General features: G+C 59.9%; 1 protein-coding gene across 1 annotated transcript; it reads right to left on the bottom strand.

The window, feature by feature from the left end:
- Window positions 1-16,964: 16,964 nt before the first annotated feature.
- Window positions 16,965-18,839, bottom strand: LOC128794784 (collagen alpha-2(I) chain-like). The gene is made up of 2 exons (XM_053954988.1): window positions 17,931-18,839; window positions 16,965-17,868 (listed from the first exon to the last, which is right to left on the bottom strand). The coding sequence occupies exons 1-2, from the start codon at window positions 18,837-18,839 to the stop codon at window positions 17,839-17,841; spliced, it is 939 nt and encodes a 312-aa protein (XP_053810963.1). The 3' UTR covers window positions 16,965-17,838.
- Between the last annotated feature and the right edge of the window lie 832 nt (window positions 18,840-19,671).

Genomic DNA, 19,671 nt, shown 5'->3' with positions numbered 1-19,671 from the left:
GCCATCCCTGCCATTCCCTGATATCCCTGCCATCCCTGCCATTCCTCCCATTCCCTGCCATCCCTGCCACACCATGCTGTGCCCACCACTTCCAAAGTGCCCTCGTTTTCAGCCCTGCCTGTTGCAGCTCCCTGAGGTTTCTCTGGGAACCGCCAGCCTCTCCCTCTCCCACATTCCAGCATTTCTCCCACCCCGGGCTCTGGCTGCCCCTGGATCCCGGGCAGTGCCCAAGGGACAGGGCTTGGAGCAGCCTGGGGTGGTGGAAGGTGTCCCTGCCCATGGCAGGGGGTGGAATGGGATGAATTTTAGGGTCTCTTCCAACCCAAACCATTCCATTTTTCCGTGAAAAAAAAAAAAAAATCCTTGCTGGCCCCTGCCCTTCAGAAGAGCATCCCTGGGCATGCCTGGATCTGGATCCCATCCCACCCCCACAGGGATCCAGCCCAGGGTGGGCACCTGCTGGGCATGGAGCTCTGGGCTCATCCCAGGGGTGATTTGTTAGGGATTTTCCCGTGGGTGCTGAGGATTGGGACCACTTGTGTCCTTCCCACGGAGCTCACTGGGCACAGAGATCACCCTGGAATCCCAGGCAGCCCCTCCTCGCCCTGTGTGGATCACCTCGTGGGTGTGTTTTCGGGTCAGGCTTTGGGTTCTTTGCTGCCAGCCCTGGGTGAGGGCGATGCCAGCCCTGGGTCAGTCCCCGTGACTGGCGGCCGTGCTCCGTGGGCTGCCTCTGCCTCAGTTTACAAACACCCAGGTGGCTCTGGCAGCCAGGGAGGTGCCGAGCCTGGCGAGGAGCAGATGTCACTTCACAGGAGCCTTCAGGCTCCGCGGGGTTGAGGACATGTGAGCACAACCACGAAATTCCCTGGTGGGTGCTGCTGGGTGCCGCGCTCGGGAAAGCCCCGTCCCACCCCAGCTCCTGTCCCTGCCCTGCACGCCCACAGCGGTGCCACCTCTGCCCCGGGGCACACGGGGTCACCCTGGAAGCCAGCCCAGCCCAGGTGGGGTCCAGGTGAGCCGTGGGCAGGAGGAGCAGGCAGGCCCCAGCCACGGATGCTCCCGAGCATCTCCCTGGGAATGGGGGAAGGTGGAAATGTCCTGGCACGAGGGGACAGGGACAGGGAGGGAGGCAGGGAGGAGACTCGGTGACATTTGGGGGAGCCTGTGGAGGAAATGAAGGGTGGCAGAGAGGAAATGCCTCATTCCGGGGCATTTCTGCCCCTTGGGATGCAGCTCCACCCGCAGATCTGCTCCCAGCCCTGACGGAACGGGAGGGAGAAGGGAGCAGCTGGTGGGAGCAGCCCTGGGCTTGGTGCCTCACACCCAACCCGAGCCCTGGGATGTGGGACGGGCCGTGCCAGGCCGTGCCAGGCAGGGAGGGCAGCTCTCCCTGTCCCCGTTCGCAGGAGCAGAGCTCATCTGAGCAGAGCCGGCACGGAGGGGAGGGGAGGGGAGGGGAGGGGAGGCTGTGCTAATGAGACGCAGATGAATCTCGCCGGCTCCCGGGCTGCCCGGGGAGCTCTTTCTGCAGCGCTAATCACCCAGCCTGCCGCAGCCGGGCAGCTGATGCTGCTTGTTGTTGCTACCGGAGGCCGGGAGAATTTCCTCCAGCTCCGAGAGCTGCAGGCTGGCGCTGCCTGCACCCCGAGCGCTGTCGGGGGCTCCCAGCCCAAGGATGGGCGCTGTCCCTCAGAGGGGAAGGGAGCCTGGGGAGGACCTGGGGCTCTCTCCCAGGGGTTATCCCTGCTCCAGGGGGCTGCGGAGGGCAGGGGCGGGGGGACCCTTCCATGGTGAGGGCGGTGAGCGCAGGGGGAGCTGCTGGAGCTCCTGCCATCCTCAGAGCAGGGAAGCCCTCGCTCCCGGGCAGCTCCTGCTGGGAGTGGGAATGGGAATGCTGGGTCAGCCGCTGCTCCCAGGCAGGGATCGCCAGCAGGCTCAGGGTGGCCCCACGGAAAAGGCGGTGGCCACGGAGGGAGTGGGAGGAGGCCGAGGCGAGGTGATGGGCCCAGCATGTGAGGAGTGCCAGAAACTCCCCTGAAAACCCTCCAAGGCTCAGGAGGGGTGAAATGCCAGCGTTCCGGGCAGGGCTCCGGGCTCTCTGCTTGATCGAGCAGCCGGGGGGGCTCTGCTGGCCTTTCTGCTGGGCCCGGGAATGTTTCCCTGGGGGATTTCAGCAGCGGAACACCCACACCACTGCCTCGGAACCCTTTTCTCCTGCCAGGCCCTGCCCTGATTTGTTAAAGAAATCATGTCAAAAGCAGAAGCCACAGCGGGGGCAGCTGGTTCCGACCAGCCCCTCACCCTCCACCAGGCGCGGGGGTTTTGCTGCTTTGGGCTCCGACCTGCCCCTGCTGTGGGTCCTGCTGGGGGTCTGGCCCCGGCCAGAGCCGTGACCCCCCCGGCGGGGACAGAGCCAGCAGCAGGCACAGCCCCGGCTTCGCACTCGAGGGCTGAGCAGAAACTGCTGAGAGCAAAGCGAGAAAAAGAGCCGAGAGGCGCAAACGCAGTGGAAAAAGTGACTGTGAGCGGGGCAGCCCTGCCTCCTGCAGCGGGGCACTTTGCAGCCCGGCGTTTGTGTCTCGCTTCTCCCCCCCTAGCCTGGCAGAGGAGCCATTTCACCTCCCTGCGGTTCCCAAGGGCCTGGAAGTCGCTGGCTCGCAGGCAGGGAAGCGCTAGCAGGAAAACAAAGCCGTGGGAACGAGGAGGAGATGTGTTTTCCTGCAGAGAGAGGCGCGGGGAGGTTCGGCTCGCAGCGCTGGAATCGCCTCCCGATGGGTCTGGGCTGGAGGGGGGGGTGTTTAGCTGAATCACAGTTAAGTACAGGAGACACCAAACACAGCCTTAAATCCAGGCTTATTCAGGAAAGATCTTTAAGCGTGTAATTATCTTTAAGCACACGCTTAGGTGCCTTCTAAGTGGGCATGCTTGGCTGAATTAGGGCCGTAATTACCGCGCTGCTCCCGTGTTTACCCCAAGCCGCGCCGTGGGCGCTGCCCTGGGACAACCCCAGCGGGGCGAACCGGGCACCCTGGCCCCGGGCAGGGCCTCGGTGGCCCCCTCTGCAGCCAGCAGGTCCTGCAGGGGCTCGGGAGCTCCGGGAACGAGCCACGCCGAAGCCCTTGGAGGTCCTGCCCCGCCGCGGCCTGGGATCAGCTGGGCGCTGCAGAACCTCGCCTTCCTGTTGTGCGCAAAGAGCCAGCGCAGCTGTATCGGCCGCGATAAACATCTGCAAGCCCTGATAAACATCTGCAAGCCGAGCAGGGCTCCGGAGGCGCTGGGGGCCGGCCAGGGCAGGGAACAGCTCCCGGAGCCGCTGCCGCTCGCGGCCGGCCCGAGGGGAGGACAGAGGGGCAGGAGAACGCCAGGAGGGCTCTGGAGATGGGGGCGATGGGTCCTCACCGAGCCTTCCGTGTCACACGCACAGGAGGCCAGCGGGGCACCCGAGGAAAGCAGGAAACGAGAGCGGCTCGCGGCTCGTGGCTCGCAGGAGCCTCGCGGGGGCCAGAGGGGCGCGGGGGCCGAGCAGGGGCTGTGGCAGCCCGGTGCCAGCCCTGCCCTGGCACCCGGCGCCTCCCGGTTCCGAACCCCCATCCTCACTGGTGTCCCCCGTGCTCTGGTGGTTTGAGGTTTTTGCCGAGCAAGCCCGAGCCGTGTTTGGGAACCCCGCGGCTCCGGGGGCTCTGTGGGGAGCACAGAACCCCGGGAGAGCCCAGGGTGGGGAAAGTCCTCCCGGAACATCGAGTCCGAGCTGTGCCCCACCCCCACCTTGTCACCACCACCCTGAGTGCCACATCCAGGTGCTCCTCGGACGCCTCCAGGAATGTGACTCCAGACTCCCTGGACAGTCTGTTCCAGTGCCTGACCACCCTTTCCAGGAAGAAAATTCCTCCTGAATTTCAGAGCAGGGCTCTGCCGGGCTGCCTTCCTGGAGCTGCTGGGCTGCTGCTTTGTGGGAGCCTCTCCCTGCTCTGCTCCCCTCCTCTCCTCCTGGTGGGACACCCTGGCCACGCTCCAATGCCCTCAGGGTGGGCACAACCCTCCGGGAAAGCCGCTCTGCCTAAAGTGCCCCTGCTCACGGCAACCAGGTGAACTTGAATGTCCTTTCCAAGCTGAATCAGGCCAGGATTTGACGATTTATGGGTTGTGGGGTCTGATCTGGGTGGCTGAAGGGCCTCTCCAAGCCGAATTTGATGATTTATGGGTTGTGGGGTCTGATCTGGGTGGCTGAAGGGCCTCTCCAAGCCGAATTTGATGATTTATGGGTTGTGGGGTCTGATCGGGGTGGCTGTAGCAGCCACCACGTGTCTGATGTGTGGCGAGTGGGTCCGTGCCAGGGGCAGCACCCCCAGCCCTGCTGCCTCCCCAGGGGTGCTGGCATCACCCGAGGGTTCAGCCCTGGATCTCTGACCTTGCAGAAACTCCGCTGGGCTGCTCTCACTTCCTCCAGCACTGCTCACCTGGGATCAGAGGATCTTCTTCCGCGTCTGACAGGTTGCAACACCCAGCCTGGAACCAGAAGGGCGCTGATTAAAGAACAAGCGCCGCGTTTAACGTGGTGTAATGATTTCCACCGAACTTAATGGCTGCGAAACAGAAACGAGTTATCTCTGGCACATCAAAGAGCTGGAAAAATGTAGTCAACGGTACCTCTGAGCTATTCTGCATATCAAGTGGCGAGATAGCATCGTGAATAATGAAGGATTTGCAGCAGCGAGGTTGCACAAACAGCAGTGAAGCAACGCACCTCCTCCCGGGCTACATCAAAAGCCCCAAGAAGGGCAATTTCCAAAGAGCTGCACTTCCAGCGGCGCAGGGCTGATGGCCTGGAGAGGAGCCGGGGTGTGCCGCAGCTCCGCGGCCAAAGCCGGGGGTTGGCACGCAAGCCCCGCTGCTGGAGGGAGCAGCCCTGGGTGCCACCAGGGCTGGCATCGCCCAGCTGAACTCCCGGTGCTCCTGGCAGCATGGAGCCGCCCTCACCTGGCACTTGCTCCATCTTCCTTCTAAGCTTCCTTCGTCGCCAGTTGTTTTTGTTCCAAATAAAAAGCAGGGAGCTCCCCGGGGGCAGCTCCTTTGTCCCTTCCCTGTCACCCTGGCGGTGCCTGGGGAAGGCAGCTCCTCGTCTCTGGTTTGGAGTCACCAGGTGTTTGATATTCTCCATGGGAATGCCCCTCAAATAAATATCGGGAGTGTTGAACTTCCCTGAGCCAGCTCTCCCTGCCCCATCCCTGGACGTGTCCAGGTTGGACCAATCTGATCTTTTGGAAGTCAGGGGTGGAAGGAGATGGTTTTCCAGAGCCCTTCCAGCCCAAACCACTCTGTGATCCCATGATTGTGTGATTCCATGATTGTGTGATTCCAAGATTGTGTGATTCCATGGTTGTATGATTCTGTGGTTCTGTGATTGTGTGATCCCACAATTCTGTGATTCCGTGATTCCATGTTTCTGTGATTCTGTGATTCCATGGTTCCATGATTCTCTGATTCTGTGATCCCATGGTTCTGTGATTCCATGGTTCCATGTTTCTGTGATTCCATGATTCTGTGATTCTGTGATTCCATGGTTCCATGATTTTGTGATTCCATGTTTACGTGATTCCAAGACTCTGTGATTCCATGGTTTCGTGATTCTGTGATTCCATGGTTCCATGATTCCGTGATTCCATGATTCCATGATTCCCAGACTCTGTGATTCCATGGTTCCTTGATTCCAAGACTCTGTGATTCCACGGTTCCATGATTCCATGGTTCCATGATTCCATGATTCTGTGATTCCATGGTTCCATGATTCCATGGTTCCATTATTCCATGTTTCCTTGGTTCCAAGACTCTGTGATTCCATGCTTCCGTGATTCCCAGACTCTGTGATTCCATGGTTCCATGATTCCATGAATCCATGATTCCCAGGCTCTGTGATTCCACGTTTCCGTGATTCCCAGGCTCTGTGATTCCATGTTTCCTTGATTCCCAGACTCTGTGATTCCACGTTTCCGTGATTCCATGGTTCCGTGATTCCCAGACTCTGTGATTCCACATTTCTGTGATTCCCAGACTCTGTGATTCCACGTTTCCGTGATTCCATGTTTCCTTGATTCCATGACTCTGTGATTCCACGTTTCCGTGATTCCACGGTTCCTTGATTCCAAGACTCTGTGATTCCATGGTTCCATGATTCCATGAATCCATGATTCCCAGACTCTGTGATTCCATGGTTCCATGATTCCATGATTCCATGATTCCCAGACTCTATGATACCATGATTCCATGATTCCCAGACTCTGTGATTCCATGAATCCATGATTCCCAGACTCTGTGATTCCACGTTTCCGTGATTCCATGGTTCCGTGATTCCCAGGCTCTGTGATTCCATGGTTCCATGATTCCATGGTTCCGTGATTCCCAGGCTCTGTGATTCCATGTTTCCATGATTCCCAGACTCTGTGGTCCCTGGCCAGGCTGTTCCCCCTGGGCCCCGTGGAGCAGGGCGAGCTGGAGTCCTGCTGGAGCTTTCTGTCCTGGGGACACCGAAATGCCTTCGGATCACAGCGCCCGCCCGGTGTCCCCTCCCGAGCCCCCCGGAGGGCCGTGGGAGGGAGGGGACAGAGCAGGCCCGAGTCTGCCCGTGCCACCTCGGCGCTGAGGAAGCCGCACCACCCCGGGCTGCTCAAGCCCGGACAAATCCCCCCCCTGCCCTGTCCGGCGGGAGGAGATGGCAGCAGATAAAGCTGCTGGGCACACCTCGGCTCCAGACGAGACATTCCCGCTGCTCCCAGTGCTCAGCGATTACAAAGCGAAGAAAGAAACGCACTTGACTTGCAAATCGGCGTTGGGCAACGAGCGAGGCTTCCCGGCCCCGGCAGTAGCCCCGGGGCTCGCTGGGCCCCGAGCCCGGCTCAGCTCCGCGGCAGCGCTGCCGACCGAGGCGTGCGGGAGGGAACGGGCCAGCCCCGATCGATGGTTTCGCTCCGGAGCTGCAGCCCACTTTGCTAATTGCTCTGGTATTTCTGGCAGCCGAGCTCGCTGCACGCCTCCCGCCTTCCTCCCGCGCGTCCTGCGGGGCTGTCCCGCTTTGGGAAGGGATTCCACCGGCCCAACGGCCCCGGGCCGCCCGCCGGTGCCTGCGGAGCTGTGGGCGAGCAGCGGGGGCTGGCGGGGAGTGGGGACACCGGGCCGGGCTGGGAGGGTGGCACCGAGCCCCGCTCTGCAGCGGGGGGGCACAGTCCCTGCCACACACATCCCAGCGATTTTTAAGTTGTTTTACCCTCACCCGGTGCCTGCTCGTCTCGTATCCCAGGACGTGTTGGGGAATTCTGCAGAGCCTGGGCTCGGGCAGGAAAACAAAGTCGTGCCTGGACAGGAGCTTTGCTTGTTGCCAGTCCTTGGTTGGTCCGGCCTTGCCGTGGACAGCGGGGCCGTCCTGAGCCTGGCAGCCGGAGTTCAGGGGTGGAAATGGAGATCTCAAGGATGGAAATGCAGATTTGTGACCTCTCTCCCATTGCTGGCTTTGCAATGGGAGGCGGATCCCGCCCTGCCCACCCTGACACGGAGCGTCAGAGGAACATCAGGGTGGGTTTAATCATCACTCAGAACCCAGCGGGGCACTAAGGCCGGCTCTGCCGTTGCTGCCTTGCTTGCAGCGGCCTTTTCCAGCTGTCCCCGTGTCCTCGGGAGCCTGATGGAGGGACCTGCTGGATGAGCAAGCAGAGGAACTGGGCAAGGATCCCAAATCCCGGGGCTGAGCCGGCCTGTGCTGAGCTCGGGGAGGGGGAGCAGCCCCGCAGTGGTGCCACAAGGACTCCCCCAGCCCGGCTCTGCCATTCCCGGCTCGCAGAGCACAAAGGGCAGCAGAATAAGCCGGGCTTGTTTGTGCTCCCAGGCCGGCCATGAATAAAACATCTGCGCAGCACAGGCCGCCTTTGTCCGGCCGGGATTTTAATGGGCCCGAAGAAATGACCGATTGTTCCTTCTGTCCCTGCCCGGCCAGGGGCTGCCTCCGGCCACAGACCCTCCGCAGGACCCCAGGCCCCGCAGGGAGGTGGCTCTGAGCTGCTCTGAGAAAAGCCTTCCTCTCCAATGAGTCAGAATCGCTGAAACTTCGGGTGTTGCAGAGGATGAAAGGTCAGAGCAGCTCACGCAGAGCTCTGCTGCACCCCGAGAGGCCTCCCGGGGCTGGGATGTGGAACTGGGACGGTTTGGGTTGGATGGGATCCAGTCCCTGGGCAGGGACAGCTTGCACTGGACCAGGGTGCTCCCAGCCCTGCTAGGGTGGGACATCTTCTGCTCCACCCGGGGGCTGACTAGGGGGAAAAGCTGCATTATTCCTAATAAATTATTATTATTATTATTATTATTATTATTATTATTATTATTATTATTATTATTATTATTATTATTATTATTATTATTATTATTATTATTAAATTGTGACCACACTGAGGCCATCCCAGCCCACCGCCGATCCGGCGGGGAACATCCCTAAAGAAACCGGGATTTGCTGGAGAATCCCAAGAGGCACAGGAGTGGAAGAACTGGTTGGTTCCCCCACCCCAGAAACACCTGGGAAAGCTCCTTCCCCCACGGAGCCACGCTGCAGGCAACGGGGGAAGCAGCGCTAACGATAACAACAACAATGAAAATGACGATAATGGGAATTAATAATAATAATGAATAATAATAAACCAGTTCACTGGGAGCCTAATTGAGTTATTTATCCTCTCCAGGGAATTCCAGCGGAATTGTTTATCCCCGCCCTGTGTCTGTCCCCACACGAGCGTGGCCCCGTGGCCCTGAGCGTTTCCGTTGTCGTGTCCCTGTGGATGTGACACCAGTGCCACCCCCGTGAGGGTGCTCAGGATGCAGAGCAGGTGACACCAGTGCCACACCCATGGATGTGACGCCAGTGCCACCCCCGTGGATGTGACACCAGTGCCACCCCCGTGTCTGTGACACCAGTGCCACCCCTGTGGATGTGACACCAGTGCCACCCCCATGGATGTGACACCAGTGCCACCCCTGTGGATGTGACACCAGTGCCACCCCCGTGAGGGTGCTCAGGATGCAGAGCAGGTGACACCAGTGCCACCCCTGTGGATGTGACACCAGTGCCACCCCCATGGATATGACACCAGTGCCACCCCTGTGGATGTGACACCAGTGCCACCCCCGTGGCTGTGACACCAGTGCCACCCCTGTGGATGTGATACCAGTGCCACCCCCGTGTCTGTGACACCAGTGCCACCCCCGTGGCTGTGACACCAGTGCCACCCCTGTGGATGTGATACCAGTGCCACCCCCGTGTCTGTGACACCAGTGCCACCCCCGTGGCTGTGACACCAGTGCCACCCCTGTGGATGTGACACCAGTGCCACCCCCGTGTCTGTGACACCAGTGCCACCCCCATGGATGTGACACCAGTGCCACCCCCGTGGCTGTGACACCAGTGCCACCCCTGTGGATGTGACACCAGTGCCACCCCTGTGGATGTGACACCAGTGCCACCCCCGTGAGGGTGCTCAGGATGCAGAGCAGGTGACACCGGTGCCACCCCTGTGGCTGTGACACCAGTGCCACCCCTGTGGATGTGACACCAGTGCCACCCCCGTGAGGGTGCTCAGGATGCAGAGCAGGTGCCTTGAAATAATTTATTAGGAATAACGCAGCCTTTTCAATATTCCCCAAAAGCCCAGCTTGGAGAGGTTTTCCACTTCCTGTGATTTTCTTTTCCCTGGCTGAAGGCTCTCCGTGCCTGCTGGGCTCGGGGAGAAGCTGGTGAGAAGAACAGAACAATTCTAAGGTCTGATTTTTCTTTTATTTCTCCCCCCCCCCAAAAAGAAACAGCCACGATTCCAACGGCGCCAAATTCGTGCCAAAATCTTCCTCCCAGTCAGGCGGTTCAGACCTGGAGCCGAGGATTCCCTGCAATTCCCAGCCGGAGGCGATTCCAGCAGCTCCCGTGGGGACATCCGTGGGTGTCCCCAGCACGCCGGGGCCGCGGCAGCACCGACCCCATTTCCCAGATCCCACCGTGGAGCACTTGGAGCGCATCCACTCCGCCGGGATGAGCTCTTTATAGCGCTGCACCGTGGGGGAGGAGTGTTTTTGGGAAGGAGGAGACCTCCGGGTGCCGGCTGATCCCGGGGAGGCTCTGGGAGAGCCGGGAAGCAGGAGGAGGAGGAGGAGGAGGAGGAGTGGCGAACGAGCCTTGATTGCTCGCTCCAGGCGTGTTGGCTCCGCATGCATAAAAACAATAATTAAACCTGAGATGTGGGAGGATTATTAAAGGTTTTATGGCATCTAATCCTCTTTGAAACCTTTCTGTAGGCTGGAATCTGAGGCTGGAGCAATAAAAATGCAAACTACACCCAGATTCATTCCGGGCACCGTCATTTTCCCTCCCCAGCCCCTGCCCTCGGTGGTTGCGGGCTGTGGGAGCCGGGCGGGAGGGAGGAGCTGGGAAAGGCGTCACCTCGTGCTGCCCAGAGCAGGATCCTGGTGGGATCCGAGGTTTGGGAGCCTCGGGGCTCGCAGGGCTGGCATCACAGCCAGCAGGATGCGGGACCACGCGTGTGTGTGGAAATGGAGGCGTGGGTATCCCAATCCCATCCCCCAGCAGCGCCCCTCAGGTGCTCCCATCCCTCCACAAACAGAACTGAGCAATTCTGGTGCCCCCACGAGCCGGAGAGAAAGAAAGAAATAAATTAAAAAAAAATTAAAAAAAAAAAAAAATAAAAAAAAAAGCAGGCGCCTTTCGCGTTTCAACGCCGGGAGGAATTTTTTCCCCCTTTATTTTTCCTTCCTTATTTTTTTCTACCTCCCCTCCTTCAGGATGGCTTATCTCCATGAAATTAGTAATTGGCATTTCTTTCTGAAGCTGGGGAGAGCGCCAGCAGCCAGTAACACCCACGCCACACTCCATTCTCTGAGCGAGGCCCCGCAGCCAAAGAAGCGAGGCTAATAAAAGTAATAACAAGGAATTAAACGGGAGGGAAAGAAAAAAAAAATAATAATATAGAAAAAAAAAAAAAAAAAAAAAGAGGCAGAAAGCGCTGAAATCAGATTTAACTTTCCCTTTTGCTTCCCGGCTGGTTTTGGAGCGTCAGGGAGGGGCGGCGGGCGGGTTTCGGGCGCCCTTTGGGAGAGCGGGGGTGAGTCAGGGCTGGGTGCTCCCTCCCGCTCCCGAGCAGCCCTTCCTTCCCCGGCCCTGCATGCAGACGCGGATTTACAAACCCCGTTTCATCTCCGCAGAGCCCCGAGGGCGGCGGCGGCGGCCTCAGCCTTCGCCACCACCACCATCATCATCATCATCATCGCCACCGCCTCCTCCTCCTCCTCCCGCGGAGCTCCCGGCTCGTCTGGCACGTCGGGGCCGCACCCGCAGCCAAAACAGGTTTGGGTTGATGGTTTCCAGCTGCTCATTAACGCTCCTTGGATTCATTAGGATTTTTTTTTCCATGCGTGCCAGCTCACCCTGTGCGGTGCTCGGGGAGCTCAGAGCCCCTTCCAGGGCCTAGAGGGGCTCCAGGAGGGCTGGAGAGGGACTGGGGACAAGGGATGGGGGGACAGGAGCCAGGGAATGGCCTCAGAGTGACACAGGGAATGTTGGGAAGGAATTCCTGGCTGGGAGGGTGGGAGGCCCTGGCACAGGTGCCCAGAGCACCTGGATCCCTGGCAGTGCCCCAGGCCAGGCTGGACAGGGCTGGGAGCAGCCTGGGACAGGGGGAGGTGTCCCTGCCATGGGATGGTCTCTAAGGTCCCGTCCAACCCCAGCCACGCTGGGATTCCCTGAACTCGGCCTCCTGCGCTTATCCCGGGTTATCCCGGCGGGTCTGGGGACAGGGACAGCCCCGGAGCCATCCCCGGCCGTTCCCGGGCAGGGCGGGCCCGGTGCCTCACGAGGGCTGCGGCCGATCCCTATGGGGAATCCCAGCCCATGGAAAACCATGGAATCCCACCCTCTGGAAAATACTGAATCCCAGCCCCTGGAAAAACCACTGAATCCCAGCCTTTGGACAATACTGAATTCCAAACCTCTGGGAAATACTGAATCCCACCCTCTGGAAAATACTGAATCCCAGCCTCTGGAAAAACCACTGAATCCCAGCCTTTGGACAATACTGAATTCCAAACTTCTGGAAAATACTGAATCCCAATCTCTGGAAAAACCACCAAATCTCAACCTCTGGAAAATACTGAATCCCAATCTCTGTAAAACCACCGAATCCCAACCTCTGGAAAATACTGAAGCCCAACCTCTGGAAAACCACGGAATCCCAGCCTCTGGAAAATACTGAATCCCAACCTCTGGAAAATACTGAATCCCAACCTCTGGAAAACCACTGAATCCCAACCTCTGGAAAATACTGAATCCCAACCTCTGGAAAAACCACTGAATCCCAGCCTCTGGAAAATACTGAATCCCAACCCATGGAAAACCACGGAATCCCAGCCTCTGGAAAACGCTCTATGGACCGTGCCTGGGTGCTCCCTGGCTGTACCTGGGTGCTCCCTGGCTGTACCTGGACACTCCCTGGCTGTACCTGGGTGCTCCCTGGCTGTACCTGGGTGCTCCCTGGCTGTACCTGGGTGCTCCATGGCAGTACCTGGGTGCTCCATGGCAGTACCTGGGTGCTCCATGGCAGTACCTGGGTGCTCCCTGGCTGTACCTGGGTGCTCCATGGCTGTACCTGGACACTCCCTGGCTGTACCTGGGTGCTCCCTGGCTGTACCTGGGTGCTCCATGGCTGTACCTGGACACTCCCTGGCTGTACCTGGACACTCCCTGGCTGTACCTGGGTGCTCCCTGGCTGTACCTGGGTGCTCCATGGGCCATACCTGGGTGCTCCATGGCTGTACCTGGACACTCCCTGGCTGTACCTGGGTGCTCCATGGGCCATACCTGGGTGCTCCATGGCTGTACCTGGACACTCTCTGGCAGTACCTGGGTGCTCCATGGCTGTACCTGGACGCTCCCTGGCTGTACCTGGGTGCTCCATGGCTGTACCTGGACACTCCATGGCTGTACCTGGACACTCTCTGGCAGTACCTGGACGCTCCCTGGCTGTACCTGGGTGCTCCATGGGTTCTGCACCATCTCCATAACACTGATCCCCGCAGAGGCTCCGTGGAGCAGTCCCTGGGCGCTCTGGCTGGGAGGAGCTCGGTGGGGTTGGGGGTTTCTCCTCCTCTCCCTTTCCCTGAACCCTCCCTGCGAGTTCTCCTGGCTTCCCCGAGGAATTCCGAGGGTTCAGGGCTGAGCCTGCTCCAAACCCTCAGCTCCTTGCGGCCGTCCCTGCACGGCCCTGATCTCATTGTGGGATTATAATTAGCGACTACAATGCCATAATTACGCACCACTTAACTTCTTGGCTTTAATATCTGCGGGAGGCAGCAGGAAAGCCAGGGAGCAGATCCCGGTGCTCGGTGTGGGGGATTGGAGGGGGAGGAAAGCCTTTCCCAGGGGTGTCATCCTGGCGGGCGGCTCCTCCTGCCCTCTCCCGGAGCCGTTCCCATTGTTCCCGCTGGGAAGGAGCGAGCCCCGGCCCGGGGGCGATGGGCACAGGAACAAAAGGGGGCTGCAGGAAGGAAACGCTTCCCAACCTTCCGAAGGCTCCTCTCAGCGGCAGAAAGGCTTTTGATTTTTATCACTTTTGTTCTTTGAAATAACCTCCCCTTCACCCCCGCGAGTTTCCCTTGCTGGGACGGGGAGATAGGGCTGGGAGCGCTGGGAATTCTCGGCTCCAGGGGGCTGCTGGAAAAGCCTTGGATCTCTTTTCGGCATTCCCAGCCCGTCTGTGTCTTCACCCACAGCAGGAACATGCAAACATTCTGCTGGGGACCCTGCAGGGCTGGGACCATCCCAGGAGAGCCCCTTGTGCCCTTCCCAGCCTCTGGAATAACCGGACCTGGGGTGGGTTCTCCTCTGAGTCCACCCCGGCCTTCACCCCCTGTGTCACTGGACCCACCGAGAGCTGCCCCGCCGCTCATTATTCCGGGCGAATTAAATTGTTTGTAATTGATAAATTATGCACAAGCGCCTGCCAATTCCGAGCTGCGGGGCTGATATCAACGCCCCCCCAGGGGGACTGGCTCTCGTTTTATCTGAGCCCTGCATTGTGCCGGGCCTGCCTGCTGCGTGTTGTGTTGATTTAACGAGGCTCCCGGGACTCGGGGCTGCTTTGCTAATTTTACCCCCGGCTGAGGTGAATCAGATCTCCACACAATGAGGGCATTGTGTGCCGGGGGCGGGGGGCAGCGGTGACCCTGGCCGGAGAGGTGGCTGTGGTCACCGAGGGGATCTGAGGGGTCCCTGCCTCGCCCCCCGGGGGTCATCCCAGTCCTTTTCCCAAGGCTCAGCCCCAGCCTGGTGTCCCCCGAGCCGCTGTCACCGCGCCGCGCTCCTGGCACCGGCGGGAGATGCTCCCAGGGCTTTTCCTGCCCACATCCCCCCAGCCCACGCCGAGCAGGAAATGGGAGGTTTGGCCTCAAAATAGAACCAGGGAATCCTGGAATGGTTCCTCCCGTGGCAGGGACACCTCCCACTGCCCCAGGCTGCTCCAAAACCCATCCAGCCTGGCCTTGGGCACTGCCAGGGATCCAGGGGCAGCCGCAGCTGCTCTGGGTAACCTCAGGGCCTCACCTCCCTCACAGGGAGGAATTGCTTCCCAAAATCCCACCTAAATCCACCTTCTTGTGGCTTGAACAGGCCTGGATTGGTACCAGGGAGCGCTGCTGGAGCCGCCGGGAGCAGCAATGTCGGGATGGAAAGGAAGCTCAGGAGAGGATTTAAAAAGCTGTGTTCTTTCCATGCTTGTTCAATTCCACATGGAACAGTCCAGAATGGAAATTCCAATGGAAACAGCCCAGAGAGGGGATAATGGAAGAACCTGAGCTGTGGATCTGGTTCATCTTTGCAATCTCTGTCTCAGAAATTCTCCTTACGGCGAATCCAAGGGTGTTCCCGGTTCCCTGGAGCCTCCCGGGTCTCATCTCCCACTGGGAAGAGTTTCCAAAAGCAGCAGCTGATGCCGGGCACAGCTGTGCCCTGCCAGGAGTTCCCTGCCCCACCCTTTCCCCCCTCACTTATCAGATAACCGGGACAATTAGGAGCTCATGACCATAAATAATGGAGATTATGCAAGGAAAAGCAGCGGTTGGGATATAACACATCCTGGTGTGCTGGATCCAGGACGCTGAAAGAGACCTTTGGCTTCTGGAAGAGCCTCAAACCCACGGGTTTGGAAGCTGAAGCACCAGCTGGGGCTTTGCTTTATCCCTGGTTTCCTGCCGTGCTTGTGGCTGGATCTCTCCAGGGCTGGATTTTTGTGGATATTTATCAGAAAACCCCGGGATTTCTGGGTGTGGGGTTTCCATCTGTGCCAGGCCCAGCATCAGCCTCGGTGTGGGACCATTCCCAGACATCGGCCTGGCTGTGGGACCCTGGATACAGCCTGGAACCTCTCTGGAATTCCTGGGTGGGAGCTGCCACCCAAGAGGAGCACTGGGAATCACAGAGCCCTGGGCTGCTCTGGGTTGCAGGGACATTTTCAGGGCATTTTCCTCTAGCCCAGGTTGCTCCAAGCGCTGTCCAACCTGGCCTGGAGGATTTCCAGGGATGTGCCGGTGGAGGAGTGTCGGGAGCTCCCGGTCGGGAGCACCAGGAGGAGCCACCAGGGCTCTGCCCCCTCCCACTGTCACCTCCTGGGAGCGGTGACACTGCAGGACCGCCCTCCAGGAAGGGGAGAGCCCGGCAGATTTTTCTGGATGAGATGATAAACCCAGAGGAGCCAGCCAGCCCATTTCCATGCAGGAATTCTGCATAACTTGTCTGTGCATATGTTCCAGCGGCCCCCGGGCAGCCAAAAGAAAATTAAAATTTATATTTATATATATATATATATTTTTTTTTTTTTAGCTCTGGTTTGAAATGAATGCGCCTGCTTTGCTTACAGCCCTTCCCCCTCCTGCCCTCCAGACCTTCAGGGCTTGGAGCTGGCCTGGTGCTCACGATGGATTTCCAGAATATGGGAATATGCTAAGGCCAAATGCATATTTGGGAGCTGATTTGGCTGTTGGGAAAGGGGTTGGCAGTGGGAGGAAAACGGCTTTGATGCCTGGGTGGGGGAAGTCTCTGCTGGAGCTCCAGTTGGAGCCTCAGGAGGGTTTAATTCAGAGGGAATTCTGGCTCCCCTTCCCCATGGGAATGTTTGCTGAGTGAGGGTCTGGTCCCAGGGATCTGCAGAGGGCACGGAGCTCCCTGTGTCCCGGGATTCCCAGAATTGTGCTGGGAGCCCCTTTCCCCCCAGTTCTGGGTCCCTTCTCCCCCCAATTTTGGGTCCCTTCTCCCCCAGTTCTGGATCCCTTCTCCCCCCACTTCTGGGTCCCTTCTCCCACAGTTTTGGGTCCCTTCTCCCCAGTTCTGGGTCCCTTCTCCCCCAGTTCTGGGTCCCTTCTCCCCCCAGTTTTGGATCCCTTCTCCCCCAGTTCTGGATCCCTTCTCCCTCCAGTTCTGGATCCCTTCTCCCCCCAGTTCTGGGTCCCTTCTCCCCCAGTTCTGGGTCCCTTCTCCCCCAGTTCTGGGTCCCTTCTCCCCCCAGTTTTGGATCCCTTCTCCCCCAGTTCTGGGTCCCTTCTCCCCCAGTTCTGGATCCCTTCTCCCCCCAATTTTGGGTCCCTTCTCCCCCAGTTTTGGGACCCTTCCCCCCCCAGTTCTGGGTCCCTTCTCCCCTCCCTCCTGGAGCATGGATGCACTGTTGGATGCTCTTCCCTCCCCCCATCCATCTGAACTGCCACGGAGCTCATTGGGAAAACAAAAGTGCTTTTCCCACTCGCTGGCCGCCCTTTTATTTTTGGAAGCCACACATGCAATCACAGGCACATGGCCTCAGCAATTAGGGAGAAAAGCACTTTTCTTCTGCAGGCCCAATTACCCATCCTCTAATTGACATAATTATTATCTTGCGCTTTTCTAATAATATTTATTGAACGCCACAAATCCTCGTTGGCAGCGGAGCTGCGCCGGGAGCTCAGCAATTTTCCCTCCTGACAGGGGCCGTGCTGGAAGGAGGGATCAATAGGGTGAGGAACAGGGAAGGAATTCCTCCCTGCGGAGCTGGGGATGCACTGGCACAGGTTTCCCACAGAACTGCCTGCCCCTGGGTTCCAAGGGCGGGTTGGACGGGGCTTGAAGGAACCTGGGACGGGGGAAGGTGTCCCTGCCACGGCAGGGGTGGAACTGGACGGGCTTTAAGCTCCTTTCCAGCCCGGCCATTCCCAAATTCCATGGGGCCGTGCCGGATGCTGCCGGTGGTTGCCGGCAGAGCCAGCCGGGGTGGCCGCCACCGTCACTCGCGGTCCCCTGGCGCTCCGGGGCTTTTGTTTTCGCTCGGCGGCAAATAAATAAATAAATAAATAAATAAATAAATAAATGAAAAACCGCTGTGATCCCGCCTGGAGGACGGCTTGGAGAAAGCTCAGGAGGAAGGGGGAAGGGAGCGCTGATTTATTCGCTCCTCGCCGGGTGCCGGAGCCGCCGCGTGGGGCTGCGGGGCCGGCGGTGTTCGGATGAATCTGTCTGCTCCGAACCCTCCCGGAGCCGCCCGACGGGCCCTGGAATTCAGCACGGCTCGGCCCTGATCCTGCTGGGAGCTGAGAACGGGGGGGGCCGTGCCAGGGATGGATTTGGGGGGGCTCTGCTGACCCCCGGGATGGAGGCTTCGCCCAGCACCGGGAGTGCTCAGCCTGCGGCTCAGGCCGTGGGACAGCCCGAGGGATGGGGACCCTTCCCTTGGGCTGCCAGCTCCCCCCGAGCAGGAGGAGATTGGATCCAGGGTGTCCCAGACCTCAGGGATGCGGATCCAGGGTGTCCCAGACCTTGAGGATGCGGATCCAGAGTGCCCCAGATCTCAGGGATGCGGATCCAGGGTGTCCCAGACCTCGGGGATGTGGATCCAGGGTGTCCCAGACCTCGGGGATGCAGATCCAGGGTGTCCCAGACCTCGGGGATGCGGATCCAGGGTGTCCCAGACCTCGGGGATGCGGATCCAGGGTGTCCCAGACCTCGGGGATGCAGATCCAGGGTGTCCCAGACCTCGGGGATGCAGATTCAGGGTGTCCCAGACCTCGGGGATGCAGATCCAGGGTGTCCCAGACCTCGGGGATGCGGATCCAGGGTGTCCCAGACCTCGGGGATGCGGATCCAGGGTGTCCCAGACCTCGGGGATGCGGATCCAGGGTGTCCCAGACCTCCAGGAATGTGGATCCAGGGTGTCCCAGGCCTCAGGGATGTGGATCCAGGGTGTCCCAGACCTCCAGGATGCAGATCCAGGGTGTCCCAGACCTCGGGGATGCAGATCCAGGGTGTCCCAGACCTCGGGGATGCAGATCCAGGGTGTCCCAGACCTCGGGGATGCAGATCCAGGGTGTCCCAGACCTCGGGGATGCAGATCCAGACCTCCAGGATATCCTCCCTGGGAGCTCCAGGGCAGCCCGAGGGCTGCTGGAGCCCCTTCAGGCTGCCAGCTCCCCTGAGCAGGGGGTGGCTGAGCTTCCCCCGGGCTCAGGGTGCCCCGGAGCTCGGGGCCACCTCCCAGAATCTCCCTACCCCGGCTGCGTTCGGGGCACAGCAAGGTCGGCGAGCTGAGCTTGGGGTGAGACAGCCGGCCCGTGCCGCGGGGCTGGAGGCGGTGGCACCGAGGGCACGGCGTGCCCCCGAGCTGCCCAAGCCCGAACCCGCCCTCCCCGCCTGCAGCCAGCCCTGGCAGCGGCTCCCGGGCCGTGCCCGGCTCCCATCGCTTCCCCGGCCCCCGTCCCTCTCCCCTGGACCCGGCTGCCGCCCAGCCCATCTGTTCGCCTGGAGAAGGCGAGGTTTATTTTCTTCCCCCTGAACTATAAATAGACATTTCAGCACCGCTCCTGCTGCCAGTTCTCCGTCTGCACATCCCCATTTCCATAATTACCGCCGCGAATCCCTAATCCCGGCAGGAGCTCGCGCAGGTTCGAGCAGCGGAGCCGGCTCCTAAACGGGCGTAATTTGGGTCTTTAGTGAAGTGACAAATCCGCAGGCGAATCACAGCGGCGAGCTGGGAACCTCCCGGAATTCTCACCCCTGATTGCTCCGGAGCACGGCGGTGACAAGTGAGGTGGGAACGATGAATTATCCGAGCCACGAATCCCAGGGGAGGGGCTGGATCTGCTGCCGGGAGAGCCGGGCATCAATCTTTCATCTTGCCTGGTTTGTTTGCAAATGGCCCTGAAGGACGGCGCTGGAGCCGGGCCAGGACTGGCGCTGGGATTTTTCCGGCGTCTTTCCCAGCTGCCGGCTCTGACAGCTTTCTGGGGAGCTGCTTTGGAGCGTGGCACATCCTGGAGGTGGTGCCTGACCCTCTCGTGTCCGCACGGCTCGGGCCCTGTCCCCGCCTCACCTTCCTCGGGCAGGAGCCGCCGGCACAGCCGCGCTGCGAGGGCGCAGCGAGCCACGCGTGAGCCCTGCCAAAGCCCGGATCCACGGGATGGCCGAGCTGGAAAAGCCCTCTGAGCCCCGAGCCGTGGCCCCAAGCGCCACATCCCCGCGTTTTTGGGAACGCTTCCAAGAGAGCCGCGTCCCGCTTTTCCCAGGGATGGGATGGGCTGGGGGCTGGCAGGGGCTGGCAAGGCGGAATTGCCCCCGCGATGCCC

Source organism: Vidua chalybeata, chromosome 13, assembly GCF_026979565.1.
Source record: "Vidua chalybeata isolate OUT-0048 chromosome 13, bVidCha1 merged haplotype, whole genome shotgun sequence".
Classification (NCBI taxonomy): Eukaryota; Metazoa; Chordata; class Aves; order Passeriformes; family Viduidae; genus Vidua; species Vidua chalybeata.
The sequence above is the reverse complement of the archived record's forward strand: the minus strand, read 5'-3'. Positions and strand labels throughout refer to the sequence as shown.

Bases quoted from the DNA above. Each gene is read 5' to 3' on its own strand.
- LOC128794784 (XM_053954988.1), bottom strand. From the start codon at position 18,839: ATGGGCTGGGCGGCAGCCGGGTCCAGGGGAGAGGGACGGGGGCCGGGG. The intron at 17,869-17,930 runs GTCTGGGACACC...CGCATCCTCAAG, and splicing joins CCTGGATCCACATCCCCGAG to GTCTGGGACACCCTGGATCC.